Source organism: Pongo pygmaeus, chromosome 20 (assembly GCF_028885625.2).
Source record: "Pongo pygmaeus isolate AG05252 chromosome 20, NHGRI_mPonPyg2-v2.0_pri, whole genome shotgun sequence".
Classification (NCBI taxonomy): Eukaryota; Metazoa; Chordata; class Mammalia; order Primates; family Hominidae; genus Pongo; species Pongo pygmaeus.
Window position 1 is genome coordinate 14317143 of NC_072393.2, and position 18512 is coordinate 14335654.

Here is an 18512-nt window from a genome sequence, read left to right on the forward strand (position 1 = left end):
CACCCAGAATGGCCCCCCAGAGAGCGAGGCCGGGTCTAGGGAAGCCCTCTTCCAAGAAGTCCTGTGCCCTGAGGTGACTGGGCGCGCTAGTTGCTGAAACTGAGTGCCCCACCGAGGCGCCCCTGTCCCGAGGGCGGGGCCAGGGCGGGGCGGGAGTCCTCCTGGCAGGTGCCGGGGGCGGTGCCCGGCCCTGCCCCCGGGGGCCGTTCCTGGAGGCCAGAGGCGGGTCAGAGAAGTGGCTGGTGCGGGCGACGCCTTGGAACCCACGGGCCGCCACTGCCGCCACAGGTGCCTCAGTGCCCTCTGTCCTCGCTCTGGGAATCAAAACCCCGGTTGGGAACTGAGGCTTCCGAACTGCTTCCAACCCTGGACACCAAGGCCCCCACCGGCCGGAGAACGAAACCCTGGGGTCGTCTGAAGAAGGGAGCCAGGAGTCCCCAGGGCCAGACAGCGAAGCCCCAGAGCTGCTGCGGAGCTGAACACCGAGGTCCTCAAGCCCTCCGCAAAGGACGTGCAGATCCTGGAGCAAGAGAGCGAAGTCCTCGAGCCATCAGTCGAGCAGGACGCAGAGAGCCCCGGGCTGTCCACAGCTGCGGGCTTTGAGAGTCTTGAGCCAGGCAGAGACGACCCTGGGCCGTCCGAAGCGCAAAGGGCAGAGGTCCAGGGGCAGCGTCCCCCTCCAGGCCCTAAGACCTCCTCCTCAAGGTCAGGCTCGGAAGCCCCCACTTGCGTTTTCCGCCGTGCCCCGAGGCTCTCCAGCGTCCCCCGGAGGAGCAGTTCATGGAGACGCCCATTGAGCGCGAAATCCGCCGCAGCTGCGAACGCGAGGAAAGCCTGCGCAGGAGCCGGGGCCTGAGCCCGGGCCGCGCAGGCCGTGAACTCGTCGAGCTGCGCGTGCGGCCGGTGCTCAACCTGCCGGGTCCTGGCCCGGCGCTCCCGCGCGCCCTGGAGCGGGCGCGGGCGGGCGCGCAGATGCAGCGGGACATCGAGCGGGAGGCCCACCGGCAGGCGGCGCTGGCGCGCCCCGCGGCCCCCGAGCCGCGCGCCCGGTCGCCGCCGCAGCCGCTGGGCGAACTCAAGCGCTTCTTCGAGGCCGCGGCAGGGAGCGGCTCCTCGGCGGGGGCGGGGGACGGCGCGGGCCCGCAGAGCCTGCCAGAGCCTGGGGGATGGCCGCGCTCTGCCGTGCAGGGCGGGTGCCTGGTGCTGGGCAGCGCCCCGCCGCCTTTCAGTCCGTCACTGCTGGAGCAGGAGGTGCGCGCGGTGCGCGAGCGCGAGCAGGAACTGCAGCGCCAGCGGCGCAGCGTCTATGGCACCGCGGAGTTGAAGGAGCCTACGCCGAGCCTCACCGGTAAGCCGCGGGCGTAGCAACGCCGGGGACCCCCAGGGTTCCAGCCGCCCCCACCGATTGCCCAACTTCAATGGCCCCTCCTGTGGCCCTCCGATTCTCGGGGTCGCTCCCTCCAAGCTCCCAGACTCCCTCTCAACTTTGTCTCTTGCCTACCACTTCTGGAGCTCCATTACTCGCTGTGATCCACCCCTCCACCGGGAGTGATGGACTCTCTGATCCACACCACCCAGGCTGCGCGGGGGTGGGGGCATTCCAGATGTCTTCCTTTTTGTCGGGTTCCAGGGAACCCTGACTGGGTTCTGGCACTCCTGGGTCCTCCCTCTGAATTTTCGGGCTCCTGCTTCTCCATTCTGGGTTCACCTCCCTCCTCCCTCGGGTTCCTGGGTGCCTGGAGTTGAATGGAGGCTTTCATGGGGAGGCGGAGGGTGAACGCCTGTGTGTGTTTAAGGGGTGCGGCCGGCCTCTTTCATCCTGGCTGCCGCCAGCTGGTGAGCTGAGCGCCCCTTCCCCCGCAGCGAGCAGGGGCGACGGAAAGTTGGCGGTGATCTGGCCCCCCCGCAGAAAGGTCTCGGAGAACGGCCTGGAGCAGGTGGGAGCCCCCTTACCCGTGTGCCTGTAGCGCTTGTCGGTCCCCCCACCCCTCCGGTGCCAGGACGCTGGGTGGGGAAAGGTGCATCCCCCCTGGAGGGCCACTCTGGTCAGCACTCAGTCTGGGACGCATCCCCGGGGTGAAGAGGAGACGGTGGTCTTGGGGCCCAAACCGCCACCCTGAGCCTGGATGCAGTGCGCAGGTCCCTGAGGCCGGCCTTCCTTCTGGCCCTCTGTCCCCAGGAGGAGCGCAAACCTTGAGGTTTGAAAAGCCTGGGACCCCCGGCCGGAAGTAACGTACGCGTCAGAGGAACAGGGCGGGGGGCGTCTAGCATTAGGCCTGGAGAAGGGTCGGCCCTCTGCATTAGGGAAGATGAAATCGACTTGCCTTTGTGAAATTGACCAGCCCCCTCTATAAAACTTACAGTCCCCCATTGGGAAACTGACCACCACCCACAACTCCGCCAGTGAAACTGCCCAGCCCTTCTCTGCCTAACTGCAAACTGAACTACCCTCTCCCTTGACTGTTAAGAGGGCCGGAGTTACTGCCTTGATTGCCCCACTCCCCCCACCCCCAATAAAGCCTCTTCTTTCAGGGCACTGCAGCCTGTTTTTTTCTGGGTCCTCTTCGTCTGGGGTGGGGCGGGAGCACGGCGGGCCGAGGGAGGCCCGAGAAAACCCCAAGAGGTGAGGGCCGGAATGCAGGAATGCGCCCTTACCGCCCTGTTCTGGGGCTGCCCGCCTCCCCCCGCACGGCCCGACAAGGCCTGGCCCAGGTCTTACCGCCCCCTGGCGGCCCGGGCGCAAAATGTGGCGCGCGGACCGAGTTCACACCCTCGTTTCCAGGCTTCCTTGTCAACATTTATTGGTGCCAGCGGTGTGCCCTGCGCTGGGCACTGGCCAGACAGTGGTGATAAGAGGCTGTTCCTACCCTGGGAACGTAAACAATAGCTACTAAAAAAAGAGGTGGTGAGGGTTCAGGCTTCTCAACATTATTAGTTCCCAATGATCACCATTCTTCTTGACCTCATGGGTCTTCACTATGAAAGGACCATTCGTGGTGTTGGGTCAAGAGTTTCTGCTTTCCAAAAGCATCCGTGGCCGGGCGCGGTGGCTCACGCCTGTAATCCCAGCACTTTGGGAGGCCGAGGTGGGTGGATCACTTGAGGCCAGGAATTCGAGACGAGCCTGGCCAACACGGTGAAACCCCATCTCTACTAAAAATACAAAATATTAGCCGGGCGTGGTGGTGCATGTCTGTAATCCAGCTACTCAGGAGGCTGAGGCATGAGAATCACTTGAACCGGGGAGGCGGAGGTTGCAGTGAGCCAAGAACGGGCCACTGCACTCCAGCCTGGGTGACACAGTGAGACTCTGCCTCAAAAAAATAAAAAAGGCAACTGAAACCTAGCTTTTAAGAGAGAAATCTGCATTTTTATGATTGTGACTATTTGGGAAAAACTTTTTTTTTGAGACAGTTTCGCTCTGTCACCCATGCTGGAGTGCAGTGGTGCGATCTCAGCGCACTACAACCTCTGCCTCCTGGGCTCAAGCAATTCTCCTGCCTCAGCCTCCCGAGTAGCTGGGATTACAGATGCACATCACCACACCGGCTAATTTATTGTATTTTTAGTAGAGATGGGTTTTCACCATGTTGTCCAGGCTGGTCTTGAACTCCTGGCCTCAAGTGATCTGCCGGCCTCAGCCTCCCAGTTTTTTCTAGGCACCCTGCCTAGAAAAGGAAAGGAGAGGAAGGAAGTGCGAGAGGAGAGGAAGGAAGGAAGGTGGCAAGCAACACCTGTTTGCAATAGGGCCTGTGGCTTGTCAATTTGCAAGCTCTGGTTAATTTCTGTCCCCTGGATGGGGGTTCAAGAGGGTGGGTGAACATGCTAAATTGTCTCTAAAACTGTATCTACGCAGTTAACATTCTGGGACTAGTTTTACAGTGTCTTAGAAGTGCACTGAGGGCCGGGCGCAGTGCCTCATGCCTGTAATCCCAGCACTTTGGGAGGCCGAAGCAGGCAGATCACGAGGTCAGGAGATCGAGACCATCCTGGCTAATATGGTGAAACCCCATCTCTACTAAAAATACCAAAAAAAAAAAAAAAAAATTAGCCGGGCGTGGTGGTGGGCGCCTATAGTCCCAGCTACTCAGGAGGCTGAGGCAGGAGAATGGCGTGAACCCGCTAGGTGGAGGTTGCAATGAGCCGAGATTGCGCCACTGCACTCTAGCCTGGGTGACAGAACAAGACTCCGTATTAAAAAAAAAAAAAGAAAAGAAAAGAAAAAGAAGTGCACTGAGGACCAGACACGGTGGCTCATGCCTATAATTCTAGCATTTTGGGAGGCCAAGGCAGGAGGATTGCTTGATCCCAGTAGTTCAAGACCAGCTTGGGCAACACAGGGAGACCCTGCCCCACCCCCGACCCCATCTCTACAAAAAATTAACCGGGTGTGGTGGCATGTGCCTGTGGTCCCAGCTACTCTGGAAGCTTAGCAGGAGATCGCCTGAGCCTGGGAGGTTGAGGCTACAGTGAGCTATGATTGAGCCACTGCACTCCAGCCTGGGTGAGAGTGAGATCTGTAACCTAAGAAAAAACAACAACAAAAAAAATTCACTAAGACCAGAAAAGGGGAGACCCAGGAAGTTTAAATTTAAAAATGTTTTCAATTTTGGAGACAAGGTCTTGTTCTGTCACGCAGGCTGCGGTGCAGTGGCATGATCACAGCTCACTGTAACCTTGATCTCCTGGGCTCAAGTGATCCTCCTGCCTCAGCCTCCTGAGTAGCTGGGACTACAGGTGTGAACCACCACACCCAACCCAGGAACATTTTAGAATCGCTGTTTCAACTCTTGGCTCTTGAGATCATGTCACTGCACTCCAGCCTGGGTGACAGAGCGAAACTCTGTCTTAAACAAAAACAAATTCTTGGCTCTGTCCAACTCTGTCTCTTGTATAGGGCCATCAAATGTCTAGTGAAATCCATATGCATAAAATACAGAGAGGTCACGCTGATACAAGGCTGCACCCAAGAGCAGCTCAGCCCTTGAAGGGCTCATCAGCTGATCCTATCCTCAGCCCAGTGACCCCATCCTCAGCATACTTCACTGTGACTGTGGGAGCTATGTAGAGAAAGGCGGAGAGAGCCTGGGAAGGTGGGAAATGGAAACACCTAGAGGCTGTTCTTAATTTCCAGCAGGGGAGCCAAGAACTAAGTATGTCATGAGTGGACAGGGGCCGGGCGCGGTGGCTCATGCCTGTAATCCCAGCACTTTGGGAGGCCAAGGTGGGTGGATCACCTGAGGTCAGCAGTTTGAGACCAGCCTGGCCAACATGGTGAAAACCTATCTCCACTAAAAATACAAAAATTAGGCCTGGTGCAGTGGCTCATGCCTGTAGTCCAAGCTACTCAAGAGACTGAGGCAGGAGAATCACTTGAACCCAGGAGGCAGAGGTTGCAGTGAGCCTCGAGATTGCACCACTGTACTCCAGCCTGGGTGACAGAGCGAGACTCCGTCTCCAAAAAAAAAAAAAAAAAAGAGTGACGGGACTACTTAAGTACAGATGAGGGATTCTCTAACTTTCTAAATATTAAACTCAACTGAGGCCCCCATATGTCAAGTAAATCAGAATGGGGGAAGGGCTTGACATCAGTATTTTTTGAAGCTCCCAGGTGATTACAATATACAGCTCAGTCTGAGAACCATGAAGTAAATATAAACCAGCAGTTCTCAACGTAGTGGCACCAGGACCAGCAGTATCCACGATGCTTGGGGAATTGCTAGACATGCGCCTTCCAGGGGCCAGGTGTGGTGGCTCATGCCTATAATCCCAGCACTTTGGGAGGCTGAGGTGGGATAATTGCTTGAATCTGGGAGTTCAAGACCAGCCTGGGCAATATAGCAAGACAAAGTCTCTACCAAAAAAAAAAAGAGAGAGGAAAAAAAAAAGCACTTTCTTGGGTCTCATCCCAGACTTAATGATTAAACTCTCCATGTGATTCTGATGCACACTAGGAAGTTTGAGAATCAAGGGTGTAGAAAGCTGCTCAGCAACAGGACCCAGGAAACAAAGCTTGTTTCCTTCCCCTTCCAGTACTGTACTGTCACCGCCCACCCGAAACCCTGTCTTAAAAGACAGTGGATTTGACTTAAAGGAGACCATCTAGAGCTGCTTGTGGCTAGTCTGAATTGAGATATGTTGTAAATGTGAAATGCTAGATTTCTTTTTCTTTTCTTTTCTTTTTTTTTTTTTTTTGAGATGGAGTCTTGCTCTTGTTGCCCAGGCTGGAGTGCAATGGCACGATCTCAGCTCACTGCAACCTCCGCCTCCTGGGCTCAAGCAGTTCTCCTGCCTCAGCCTCCAGAGTAGCTGGGATTACCAGCGCCTGCCACCATGCCTGGCTAATTTTTGTATTTTTAGTAGAGATGGGGTTTCGTCACGTTGGCCAGGCTGGTCTCAAACTCCTGACCTCATGATCCGCCTGCCTCGGCCTCCCAAAGTGCTGGGATTACAGATGTGAGCCACTGCGTCTGGCTTTTTTTTTTTTTTTTTTCAGATGGAGTCTCACTCTGTCGCCCAGGCTGGAGTGCAGTGGCGCGATCTCGGCTCACTGCAACCTCCATCTCCCAGATTTAAGCGAGTCTCCTGACTCAGCCTCTTGAGTAGCTGGGATCACAGGCGCCCACCACCACACCCACCTTTTTTTTTTTTTGCATTTTTAGTAGAGACAGGGTTTTGCCATGTTGGCCAGGCTGGTCTTAAACTCGTAACCCCAAGTGACCCACCTGTCTCAGCCTCCCAAAGTGCTGGGATTATGGGCATGAGCCACCATGTCCGGCCAAGATTTCTAAGACAGTACAAAAAAGGAAAATACTTCAATGATTTTTTTTACATGGATTATACATTGAAACAATATTTTGGGTATAACAGGTTAAATAAAATATCACGAAAATGAATCTAACCTCTTATTTTTTTTTTTTTTTGAGACGGAGTCTTGCTCTGTCACCCAGGCTGGAGTCCAGTGGCGCGATCTCGGCTCACTGCAAGCTCCACCTCCCGGGTTCATGCCATTCTCTTGCCTCAGCCTCCTGAATAGCTGGGACTACAGGCGCCCGCCACCACACCCGGCTAATTTTTTTGTATTTTTAGTAGAGACGGGGCTTCACCGTATTAGCCAGGATGGTCTCGATCTCCTGACCTCGTGATCCACCTGCCTCGGCTTCCCAAAGTGCTGGGATTACAGGCGTGAGCCACCGCGCCCGGCCCTAACCTCTTAATTTTTTTATGTGGTTACTAGAAAATTTGAAACTACATACGTGATTTGCGTTTGCAGCTCACTTGATATTTCCATTGGACCCCACGAGTCTAAAGAATCTTAAAGGCCGGGCATGGTGGCTCACGCCTGTAATCCCAGAACTTTGGGAGGCCGAAGCGGGAGGATAGCTTGAAGACAGGATTTCAAGACCAGCCTGGTCAACATAGGGAGACCCCCTTCTCTACAATAATAATAATAATAATAATAATAACAATAAAATAGGGGCATCATCGCTGCCTGTACTCCCAGCTGCTTAGGAGGCTGAAGTGGGAGGATCACTTGAACCCAGAGTTTGCAGAAGTTGGAGGTTCCAGGATTGCGCCACTGCATTCCAGCCTGGGTGACAGAGCAAGACCCTTCCCTCCCCCCAAAAAATCTTAGAGCCACAGGAAAACTCACAGGGAATCCCTCAAAGCGGTATCAGGGAGCATCAGGATTTCCTTGATGTCATTCAGACCACAGCTGTGGAGTAAAAAACATCCTTGATGCAGTCAGAAATTGTCACCAGAAATACCCATGGAAGAGCAATAGTGGCCGGGCGCGGTGGCTCACGCCTGTAATCCCAGCACTTTGGGAGGCCGAGGCGAGCGGATCACCAGAGATCAGGAGCTGGAGACCAGCCTGGCCAACATGGCGAAACCCTGTCTCTACTAGAAATACAAAAATTAGCTGGGCGTGGTGGCATGAGCCTGTAATCCCGGCTACTCGGGAGGCTGAGGCAAGAAAATCACTTGAGCCTGGGAAGCGGAGGTTGCAGTGAGCCGAGATCACGCCATTGTACTCCAGCCTGGGCGACAAGAGCGAAACTAGTGTTGGCATCCAATATTGATTGATTTCACCTCTAACGTCCTTTTTTATCATCTGGAAACGGAGGCTAATACTATGTGCCAGGGACTGGAAGGTAGGTGCTTTGCTCAAAATCATGAATAAGGGCAGGGATCTGGGTGTCTCCTCTATGAAAATGCTGCGGGGCGGGGGGAGGGGAGGAGAACCAAAAGGGTGCCTCTTGGATTAAAGGGGGATAACCCGCAGCTGAGTGACACCTGGCTCAGGAGGACACCCTTCCCCTTGCAACGGGCCACAAGTACCCGGTTCAGGTCCAAGGTCCGCCACTTGCTCGCAGGAGTTTTGAGCAGGTGAGTTCATTTCTCTCAGCCAGGGTCTCCTCTCCAGTCCGAGGTTGGAGAGAGGCTAAGAGATCCTAAGCTTAGATTCCATAGGGCTCTCCCACCTTGTCCGCACCCCGGATACCCCAAGAAAGACGACGACCTGTCCGGCCCCCAAGTCCCAAAAGCTGGAAGAGAAAAAGTCTAACTCGGGCCCTTCGGAAACTGATCGAGGGCACTTTCCTGGGGCGCGTCGGGAAAAGTAGTCTTTTACGCTAAAAGAAATAACTTCCGGGTCAAAATGTGGGAGTGGGCGTAGCCTTAAGGCTCTTCCTTCAGTGGACGTTGAATTTCCCCGCTACCCTAAACTTGCAGTTTTCTGGGTTCCGGTGTTGACGGGCACCACTTCCCTTTTTGCTTCATGTGCACCTATGCGCATGTGCCAAACTCTCGTCCGCCTATTGGCGAATTCCATGCTTCTTTCAAAAGACTACATTTCCCAGCAGGCCATGCGAGTGGGTGGGGCCACCCCCGGGGGAGGGGCGCGGCATTCGCAGCGGACGCTGAGCCTATGACCTCTTTCTTTTATTTAACACAAAACTGACGTGTCCGCATTCAGGGCCCCACGGCCAAGCCGGACTCGGTGCAGACAGGTCAGCTCGGCCTGGCCCTTTGGAAGGCGAGGCCGGGCTGCACTGCGAGAACGAGTGAGCCCCTCCCCTGCCCCCTCTTCTGGAGTTTGGAACTGTCAAGTTCCAGCTCCTACCCTCTTACCCAGGTTCAAGACCCCTGCGCTGCCCACCCCGCGGGCCCGGCTGCGCTCGGAGGCCGGGCCTGGCCTGCCTGGCCCGTGAGGATCTGCACCAGCAGGTCGGTGGCCAGCGTGGGCGTGGGCTCCTCGAAGCCGATGGTCAGCAGCTGCTGGTAGTCCCCAAGCGGCTGCGGGCACAAAATCCTGGGGTGGGGGGGCCAGGGATAGACAGGCCTGGACTTGAGTGCCCCCTGCCCCTCGGGAGTCCCTCCCTTTGAGTGAGACGCTCAGGTGAAAGAGGCTTTGTTTCAGCTGCGGGTGGGAAAAACCCCTAGGGGAAACTTGTTTCCTTGTTGCTCAGAAACTTAGTAATGGCTCCTAGAGGCTGAATAACTGGTCCTGACCTGTCCAATCGCACTGCTAGCTGTGTGTCCTTGGGCAGGTAACAACTTCTCTGAGCACCCTATTTTCTTTGTTAAATGGGGCCAATAGCATAAATCTCGATGGGTTGTTACTGGGGTCTGCATGAAGTGCTTTTCAGGGCACAATAAAATGCTATCATTACTAAGGAAAGCAAAGTGTTTGGGAAGGTGGATTGTCTTTGGTGGGGTTCTGCCTCCCCGTCCAGCGCCCAGGCCCACGTTGCTATTGCCCTAGCTCCTACCATGAATAAAGGTCATCCTCGGCTGGTCCTAGGGGCACCCATCGGCCGATGGACCACAGCTTCTGGATCTGTGGGCACGAATTGGCTGGACTCTGGCCTGTGTCTTCCCAAGTATCTCGATAGCACAGAAAGTAGCTAGGAGGGGAGGGAGCTGTAATTAGAAGTGATCAGTTTCCTATCTACTTCTGTTGAGGGCTTTAATTTTGGAGGTGAGGTGGGAACTCATCAGAAGTTGCCCTGAAGTTCTCAGGTAGGAATGTGACTCCAAGGCCTTTTCTCCCTGCCAACCTACTTTTAAGATGAGAACTTTTATTTTGGTGGGAGGGTGGGTTTTAAGAAAATAGAGGTAGCCTTTCAAATGCCTTTAGTTTCCTGGTTCACTTTTTTTTAAGAGACAGATTATTGCTCCCACTCAGGGTGGAGTGCAGTGGCACAATCACAGCTCACCGTAGCCTTGAATTCCTGGGCTCAAGTGATCCTCCTGCCTAAGCCTCCCAAGTAGCTGGGACTACAGGCGCCAGCCATCACGCCTGGCGAATTTCTTTGTTGTTGAGACAGGGTCTCGCCATCTTGCCCAGGCTGATCTCAAACTCTTGGGCTCAAGTGATCCTCCTGCCTCGGCCTCCCAAAGTGTTGGGATTACAGGCGTGAGCCACTGCCTCGGGCCCTGGCTCACTTTTCCCTTTGCTGGCGACGGTTTGGAGGGCCACATTGGCATTCATCATAGAAAGGGGAGGACTTTGATTTGGGTAAGAGGACTTACTAATCCACAAGGGAATCTTGTCCGTGACCAGGGGCCTCTGGGGTGGCTTCCAGGTGCCAGCGCATCTTCTTATAGAGGTAGCGGGGGAAGCGGCTGGCAGTGTAGGCGGTTGGGGCACAGTATCTGAAGATGGAGACCTCATGGGACAGGCTGATGGAGAATCTCCCGCAAAAGAAACAGGAGATGCTGGCGAGACATGAGAGAATGGAGGGGTGAGGCTGGGCCTTGGACTCCTTCATCCCCCCATCTGAGTCTCCTACCATTTTACCTAAGGGGGTTCGTCTCCTCCAGGTCCACGAACCCAAAGGAAGCGTACATGAGGACCAGCTGTTCCAGGCGCAGGGTCAGCTGTTGGGAGATCTCTAACAGCTGCATACAAGAGGGGGGTACAGTGAGATCAGCTGGCCTGAGAGGAGTGGGCCTCCCCCTCCACCATCCCCGCAGGCTCAGAGCTGCGAGAAGAAAGGGGCGTGGGGTCTAAGAAACCTCCACACACCCCCTTTCGGACCAGCTCCTGCAGGGGTCCATAGATGGGGGGTACGCTTCTCGCGGCTGCCTCCAGGTACAGGAAGTAGGGCTCACACATCTTTAAGAAGGTGGGCATGGCCTTGGCCAGCTGCTCCTTCTGTACTTGGTCTCTGCTGAAGGAAGAAGGGGGCCTTTGCCTGGAGTCCCTCACAACCCCTCCCCACCCCGCAGTTTTCCCCATTCTACTCAAACCCAACGTGTATCCCTGGCTTTGACCCCTGTTAGAAAAGCCCCCAGTTTCAGGTCTTTTCTGAACATCTTTCGGGTTTACCTGCATCAGACCCATTTGGAAAACTTGTTAAAGTGCTGACACCTGAGTCTCACAACACTTAGGACCCAGAGCTTCCTGCAAGGGCTAGGCGCAGTGGCTCACGCCTGCAATCCTAGAGTTTTGGGAGGCTGAGGCTGGAGGATTGCTTGAGGCCAGGAGTTCCAGACAAGCCTGGGCAACATAGCAAGACCCCGTCTCTACACAAAAATAATTAGCTGGGCATGGTGGCACCTATAGTCTCAGTTACTCAGGAGGTGGAGGTGGGAAGATTGCTTGAGACCAGGAGTTCGAGGCTGCAGTGAGCTATGACTGCCCCACTGCACTCCTGCTTAGGTGACAGAGCGAGACCCTGTCTCATTAAAAAAACAGCTTCATGAGAATCCCTCGAACCTGGGAAGTGGAGGTTGCAGTGAGCTGAGTTCGCCCCACTGCACTCCAGCCTAGGTGACAGAGCAAGACTCCATTTCAAAAAAACACATAAAACAAAACCAAAAAAACCCAGCCTTGGGCAGGCGCGGTGGCTCACGTCTGTAATCTCAGCACTTTGGGAGGCCGAGGCAGGTGGATTATGAGGTCAGGAGCTCAAGACCAGCCTGGCCAAGATGGTGAAACTCTGTCTCTACTAAAAAGAAAAAAAAATTAGCCGGGCAACACGTGTTGGTGGGCGCCTGTAATCCCAGCTACTCAGGAGGCTGAGGCAGAGAATTGCTTCAATCCGGGAGGCAGAGGTTGCAGTGAGCTGAGATTGCACCACTGCACTCCAGCCCGGGCGACAGAGTGAGGCTCTATCTCAAAAATAAACAAACAAGCAAACAAACAAAATCCAACCCAGTCTCCTAGGAAATTCCAATGGACACTGAAATTGAGAGTCACAGGGAAACCTGGTCTGGGAATCACATTATCCTTTGGAGTCTCAAACTGATGTCCTGCAGGCTAAGTTTGGCTCAGGTGGGTCTTGTTTAGCCAGCACAGGGTTCAAAATCTAAGACAGGACTTAACAACCGGGAGAAAAAGTCCTAGAGACTTGACAACCCCAGGCCCACACTGCCAGGACAGTAATAGCAGCCACCCCCCGCAATTCTAGTCTTCCTCACTCTCTTAAACTGGATTCTAATATGCTAGCTTCTTTCACTGTCTCCCTCTGGCTCCTAGCGCTTGTAATTTTGCGACCCTGGTGTGTGTCACCTATCCTGTCGCCTCCCCTCCAAGTCTCCTTACCCATGGGGACCTGGGACCCTGTCCAGCATCACCTGTAGAGCAAGTAGCTCTGGAAATCATTCGCCTTCTTCAGTAGGTAGCGCAGCTGTTGGGTGATGGGGCTGAACAAAGTGTCCAGGGATAGGCGGGGAGGTGCTGGCCCGGGCCGGGAGACCAGAGGTTCGGGGGAAGGCGTGGAGGCCGGGCCCTCAGCCAACTGCCCCTCGGCATCTTCAGGATCCGGCTCAGGTGGGTTCCCAGGCCTGCCAGGGGGCGTCGACCAGGAGGGGTCTCCGCAGGGCTGCGTCCCAGGTTCCAAGGCGTCTGGAGGCGGTGTTTCTCCAGGGTCCAGGGGGAGCGACCCCTCGAACCACTGCTCTGTAGCCATGGTAGGGCCGGGGGGCGGGAACCTGAGCTCTTTAAGCTTCCGCTGCTGCTCAGGTTGGCCGCGGGTTCGACCCCGCCCCGGGAGCCTCCGACTGGCCCCTGCCTTAACCTCTCCACCGAAGCCGCGCCGCCGCGCCGGGGGGCGTTCGCCTCTTTTGAATTTCAACACGCGGGAGGGGCGCGCCGCTCCAGTCCGCGCGCCCGCGGCCCCCTACACACGCGTCGCACACGCTCCGGGAACCAGGCGGTGGGGAGGGACCCGCCTAGGGAGGTGGCCTCTGGCCGTGTCCTGGGGGTGTGGCTAGGGCCGGGACCTTTATCTCTCGAGGTGGATTCCTAGAGTGGAGGAGTCTCTAAATGTGTCTCCAACCCCTCAACCTGGCACAGGTATATGGAATGAGGCCGCCCAGGCCCCAGCCCCTCACTCGCAGAACGCTTTTTGTTGTTAAAATTTTTTTTTAATTTAAAATTTTTAGAGATGGGGGCCTATGTTGCCCAGGTTGGTCTCAAACTCCTGGACTCAAGCGATCCTCCCGTCTCTGTCTCCTGAAGTGCCCAGCCTGTTTTTTTCTTTAAAAAGAAAACAACAAAAAAACAAAAAACAACTCTAAATTAGAGTTGACAAACTGCCTTAGAACTTAGTAGGGACTATTTAGAACTTAGTAGGGACTTTGGATGTAGTAGCTCTGACGACTACTACTAACAATAATTTAAAAAAATCTTCAGGCTGGACTTGGTGGCTCATGTCTGTAATCCTGACCCTTTAGGAGGCTGAGGTGGGAGGATTGCTTGACGCCAGGAGTTCAAGACCAGCCTAAGCAACATAGCAAGACACTGTCTATACAAAAACCAAAACGTTAGTTGGGCGTTGTCTGAGGCATGAGAATCACTTGTACCCAAGAGTTCGAGGCTGTCACCACAGTTATGATTGCACCAGTGCACTCTAGCCTGGGTGACAGAGCAAGACTCTGTCTTGAAACAAAATCTTCACTTATAAATTTCCTATCTCATGATCTCATCTGATGGCCCAGAAGAAATTTTCTGTTGTTTTAATGAAGAGGACCATGAGGTCTGGAGAACCTACTATGGTCCTAGAACAGATCCCTGCCCCCAGTATTTGTAGTGGATTCTTTGCAGTAGACAAAGGCTGACAAGTTTATAGTTTTTAATGTACATTATGTCAAATACGCTAATTAAAGACTCTGAGTGAAGAACTCGGACAGGTGTCAGATGCCACCCTGTGTGACCCTGAGCATACAGCATCTCTGTGCCGGGCCAGCTGCCTCTTCTGTAAGGTGGGATTTTATGAGTTCTTTGTTTTATGGGGACTTGGGGAGGACAGTTGAGAAAATGCTTATAAACCTAAGGACTTAACTGCTAGCCATTCAACAATATTTGAGGCCAGGCATAATGGCTCACGCTTGTAATCCCAGGCAGGAGGAGAATCGCTTGGCTGGGAGTTCAAGGCCAACCTGGCCAACAAACTGATACTCTCATCTCCACACAAAAAAAATTTTTTTGAGACAGAGTCTCGCTGTGTCGCCCAGGCTGGAGTGCAGTGGTGTGATCTTGGCTCACTGCACAACTCCCCCCCCACCCCAGGTGTAAGCAGTCCTCTGCCTCAGCCTCCAGAGTAGCTGGGATTACAGGCACCCACCACCACGCCCAGCTAATTTTTTTTTTGTATTTTTAGTAGAGACAGGGTTTCACCATCTTGGCCAGGCTGATCTTGAACCCCTGACCTCGTGATCCACCCGCCTCGGCCTCCCAAAGTGCTGGGATTACGGGCGTGAGCCACTGTGCCTGGACAAAAATTTTAAAAAATTAGCCAGGCACGGCAGAGTGCACCTGTAGTCCCAGCTACTCAGGAGGCTGAGGTGGGAGGATTACTTGAGCCCAGGAGCTGCAATGAGCTATGATAGCACCACTGCACTCCAGGCTGAGTGACAGAATGAAACCATCTCTAAAAGAAAAACAAAAATTGAGCACCTGCTGTGTGCCTAGCTCTGTTTGGGACATGGTGAGATTACAGAAAAAAAAAGCACATATTCCCACCTTCCTGGAGCAATTATTGCTATACGTGGCTATGAGGCAGCTATAATTCATTGTTTCTGTTTTTCTCCCTCCCCAAACAATTCTGTCCTAACCTGAGGCTCTCTTAGGAGGCTCTTTAGTGCCCTCTCCCCGCCCCATTCATAAAATGGACTCCGTGGCTTTTTTTTCCCTTTTCCTTTTTTTAAAATTTTATTTAAAAAACCTTCGGTGCAATATTAAAAAGCAATACAGCCAGCTGGAGCGACAATCAACAGAAAGAAAAGAGGGAGGAGAGAAAAGGCCCGAGGAACCCCAACCCAGCTAGTCCCCTAGGGGCTGGAGGCCAGGCGCAGACTGAGAAGGGGGGCATGGGTGGTAGGGGAGGGAGGAAAGACCACCCACCAAAATAAACAGGCAGATCCAAACATTTATACAGGAAACATCTGGCTGAACGGAAGAGGATCTTGGGGAGATGAGAAGCCCCCCACATTTCATTTTTTTTTTTCCTAAAATGTCCTGGACTGGGTGGGGAGGGTCAGCCACCTGGGGTTTAAGGAGCAATCCCCTCCCCACACCGACGTGCTGAGGGGTAGATGTGTGTGAGAGAGACACAAGGGGCAAAGATGAGGACAAGAGGGTGCCCCCTCCCTGGAATCTGTTATGAGGGCTGAGAGTGTCCCCGTCCAGCTCCTGGACTCTGGGGGATCTTGGGTGAGATGGGGGCCGGAATGGGCTGGGGCAGGGGTGAGGCTGGGCGCTCAGCCTAAGAAGCCATCGGGGTCATCATCCTCAAAGTGGCCTTGCTGAAGCACCTTGATGTGGTGCTCGTAGATTTTCAGGGCTGGCCCGAGGCGGATCGAGAGGCCGGTGAGCACATCTGTGCGCTGCATGAGCAGCAAAGATTTGCCATCAATTTCCTGGGTGGGACAGGGACAAAGAGAGAGAGCCGGGGTCAGGGCACATCCCAGGGAGGCCCTCTGTGTCTGTCAGTGTGTAGTCCTGGGCTGGAAACTCACCTGCTCTTGGAAAGCTGTCGCCTGCTCCGGGAATCCAGCCTCAGTAAAATATTCGACGACATCCATCACCGTCCACTCCACGGGATCAGATGGCTTCTCTTTGCGCCCGGGACTGCATCAAAACAGACGGGCACCAGTGAACACGGATGTCTCTCTGGCTGTGCCACACACCTGGGCAGCACCCCCATGTCTCCAATACCCCAACTTACGGACAGCCAAAGGGGGTCCCGTCGGCCCCAGGTAGGGCTGGTTTGCCCGGGGGCAAAGGCACGGGGGACGGGGAATCTGGCCCGGTGGCAACAGAAGCTGGGAAGGAAAAAAACACCTGCCTTTGGCTTTGTCTTCGGGCTGAGTTACTCTCCACCTAACACTTTTCCCCACCCAGAGAAATCCTTACCTGTTCCCCCCTCCTTGTTCATGGCTGCCATGGAGAACACCTGGCGGGTGCCGCTGCCCGGGGCTGGCCCCCGCCCTTCATCCTGGCCCTGGTGCGGTCCGCAGGGCGTCCACTCCTTGACCCTCTCCTTGGCACTCTGAGGTCCCCGCTCGCCGTTAAGCTGGTGGTGCTGGGCACCTGCAGGACGGTCACTCTCGGGCACTTCAGAGCCCTCTGACACATCATCTTCATCATCTTCATCTTCATCATCCTCATCATCTTCTTTCTCAAGCACTCGCTCTTCTCCACCTCTCTGGGGCAGAGGAGAGAAGCATGCAAGATTAGTAGCTGTTCTAATCCCGGACCCTGACTGTGGCATCCGGGCGGTAGGGAGGAGGAACGACCGATTCCACCTTTAAGAACAATACGGACTAACTTTTACGCATTCACTCCGTGCCAGGCTCTGTGTTAACTAAAGCCGTCAACAACCGAATCTTACTAAACTCGCTCAACAACCCCAAGGGGTCGCTACTATTATTAAGCTGCGTTTATAGCGGAGGAAACTGAGGCTCCAGGAGATTCAATCACTTGCCAAGGTCACCACGCACCAAGCCCGCAGGAAACGCGCGCAAAGCCCCAGCCACCCGCCACCCAGTTCCTCCCGGGACTCGCGCCCCCGCCATCAACTTCGCCCGCACCTGCCCACCGCGCGGCGCCCCCGCTCCCCGGCGCGCTCACCTTGCTGCGAGACGGGCGGGCGCTGGCGGCCGGCGGCGCCCGTCCGGGCCTGTCCCCGCGGGGCAGCGCAAGCGCTCCGAGACGGGTGCGCTCCAGGCGGCCTCGCGCCGCCGCCTCCTCCTCCAGCAGCCCCTGCACGCGGCCGCGGGTTAGGCGGCCGCCGGCGCCGCCGCTGCCCCCGAGGTAGCGCACGACTTCCCGCAGGCTCACGGGCCGCGCCGCGCCGCCGGCCCGCGCCGCGCCCCCCTCCGGCGGCGGCTGTGGCTGCGGCGGCGGCGGCTGCTGCTGCTGTGGCGGCGCCGGCGGCTGTGGTGGCGGCGGCAGCGGCGGCTCCCGGGCGGCGACGGCGGGCGGGGGGGCGCGGCGCGGGCCGGCCGGGGGCGCCACCGCCGGGGGAGCGGCTGGCGCGGGCGGCGGCGCGGCCAGGGGCGCGGCCCGCTGCGCGCGGGGGCCCGGCTGCGCGGGGCCGGGCGAGGGGGGCGCTGTGGCGGCGGCGGCGGCCGCGCGGGGCGCCCGGGCCGGGGCGGCGGCGGCGGCGACGGGCGCGGGCGGCGGCGGCGGAGCGGGCGTGGGCGGCGGCGCGGCGGCGGCGGCGGCGGGGGCCCCGCGGGGGGCGCGCGGCGGGGCCGGCGGGGTGGCTCCGCGCCGGGGCGGCTGGACGCGCGCCGCGTTGCGGTACGAGATGCTCCCCTTGTAGCTGACCCGGAGCACGGCGCGCTGCTGGATCAGTTTCTCGAGCTCGGCGCGCGTGCGCTCCGGCTCCGGGCCGTGCCGCCGCCGCACCATCCGGCAGATGCGCTCCAGGTCCGGCCGCGCCTTGCGCGAGCGCAGCGAGTCGATGGTGTCCAGGATCCACTCTTGGTAGTGCGGGGAAGCGGCGGACGACGAGGCGGCGGCCGCCGTGGTGGCGGCCGCCGCCGTCTCCGGCGGGGGTAGGGCCGGGGGCCCCGCCATGCCTCCCGCCCGGCCCGGCTGCACCGTGCGCGCTGCCTCCCTCCCAGCGCGGCGCCCCCCTCCCCGGCTCCCCTCCCTCCGCCGCTGCCCGCCTCCTCCGCCTCCCCCCCCGGGGGGCGCAGCGCCTCGGCGGAGCGGCGGCGGCGCTGCTGTTTCTTTGCAAAAAAAAAAAAAAAAAAAGAGAGAGAGAGGGAGCGAGAGAGAGAGGAAAAAACAGTGAGAGAGAAAGAAAAGAGAAAAAAATATGCACACACTCACTCACTCGCACGCACGCACACAGAGACCCGCTTCTGCTGGGCGCGCGCGGGGCCGGGGATGCGAGGGGGAGGAGGGGAGCGCGGCGCGGCCGGCCCCTCCCCGCCGCCGCCGCCGCCGCACGCGCGCCCTGCGCCCGGGACACTCCGGCCCCCCTTCCTTCCCTCCCTCCCTCCTCCCCGCCGCCCGCCTTCCTCCCTCCCACCCCCACGCGCCC

General features: G+C 56.8%; 3 protein-coding genes across 5 annotated transcripts; 1 reads left to right on the top strand and 2 right to left on the bottom strand.

Annotated features, from left to right (window-relative positions):
• Positions 1-236: 236 nt before the first annotated feature.
• On the top strand, positions 237-2536 carry MISP3 (MISP family member 3). 2 transcript variants are annotated; one of them, XM_054461731.2, is made up of 3 exons: positions 237-1348; positions 1864-1937; positions 2180-2536. In XM_054461731.2, the coding sequence occupies exons 1-3, from the start codon at positions 781-783 to the stop codon at positions 2195-2197; spliced, it is 660 nt and encodes a 219-aa protein (XP_054317706.2). In that variant the 5' UTR covers positions 237-780; the 3' UTR covers positions 2198-2536. The 2 variants fall into 2 exon arrangements, 1 of the variants encoding a protein (XP_054317706.2); XR_008495617.2 differs by having other exon boundaries at positions 582-1348; positions 1797-1937.
• A 6394-nt stretch (positions 2537-8930) lies between these two features.
• C20H19orf67 (chromosome 20 C19orf67 homolog) lies at positions 8931-13132 on the bottom strand. Of its 2 annotated transcripts, none has more exons than XM_054461732.1 (6): positions 12589-13132; positions 11036-11180; positions 10808-10908; positions 10540-10725; positions 9777-9911; positions 8931-9316 (listed from the first exon to the last, which is right to left on the bottom strand). In XM_054461732.1, the coding sequence occupies exons 1-6, from the start codon at positions 12921-12923 to the stop codon at positions 9142-9144; spliced, it is 1077 nt and encodes a 358-aa protein (XP_054317707.1). In that variant the 5' UTR covers positions 12924-13132; the 3' UTR covers positions 8931-9141. The 2 variants fall into 2 exon arrangements, with proteins under 2 accessions (XP_054317707.1, XP_054317708.1); XM_054461733.1 differs by having other exon boundaries at positions 11036-11177; positions 12589-13129.
• A 2004-nt stretch (positions 13133-15136) lies between these two features.
• SAMD1 (sterile alpha motif domain containing 1) lies at positions 15137-18439 on the bottom strand. The gene is made up of 5 exons (XM_054461735.2): positions 17087-18439; positions 16370-16661; positions 16182-16278; positions 15973-16084; positions 15137-15873 (listed from the first exon to the last, which is right to left on the bottom strand). The coding sequence occupies exons 1-5, from the start codon at positions 18038-18040 to the stop codon at positions 15715-15717; spliced, it is 1614 nt and encodes a 537-aa protein (XP_054317710.2). The 5' UTR covers positions 18041-18439; the 3' UTR covers positions 15137-15714.
• Between the last annotated feature and the right edge of the window lie 73 nt (positions 18440-18512).

Bases quoted from the DNA above. Each gene is read 5' to 3' on its own strand.
- SAMD1 (XM_054461735.2), bottom strand. From the start codon at position 18,040: ATGGCGGGGCCCCCGGCCCTACCCCCGCCGGAGACGGCGGCGGCCGCC. The intron at 16,662-17,086 runs GTGAGCGCGCCG...CCTCTGCCCCAG, and splicing joins CCCGCCCGTCTCGCAGCAAG to AGAGGTGGAGAAGAGCGAGT. The intron at 16,085-16,181 runs GTAAGTTGGGGT...GTTTTGATGCAG, and splicing joins GGGACCCCCTTTGGCTGTCC to TCCCGGGCGCAAAGAGAAGC.
- MISP3 (XM_054461731.2), top strand. From the start codon at position 781: ATGGAGACGCCCATTGAGCGCGAAATCCGCCGCAGCTGCGAACGCGAG. The intron at 1,349-1,863 runs GTAAGCCGCGGG...CTTCCCCCGCAG, and splicing joins GCCTACGCCGAGCCTCACCG to CGAGCAGGGGCGACGGAAAG.
- C20H19orf67 (XM_054461732.1), bottom strand. From the start codon at position 12,923: ATGGCTACAGAGCAGTGGTTCGAGGGGTCGCTCCCCCTGGACCCTGGA. The intron at 9,912-10,539 runs GTAAGTCCTCTT...CTCCCCTCCTAG, and splicing joins CAAGATTCCCTTGTGGATTA to CTACTTTCTGTGCTATCGAG. The intron at 9,317-9,776 runs GTAGGAGCTAGG...CCCCCACCCCAG, and splicing joins GAGGATGACCTTTATTCATG to GATTTTGTGCCCGCAGCCGC.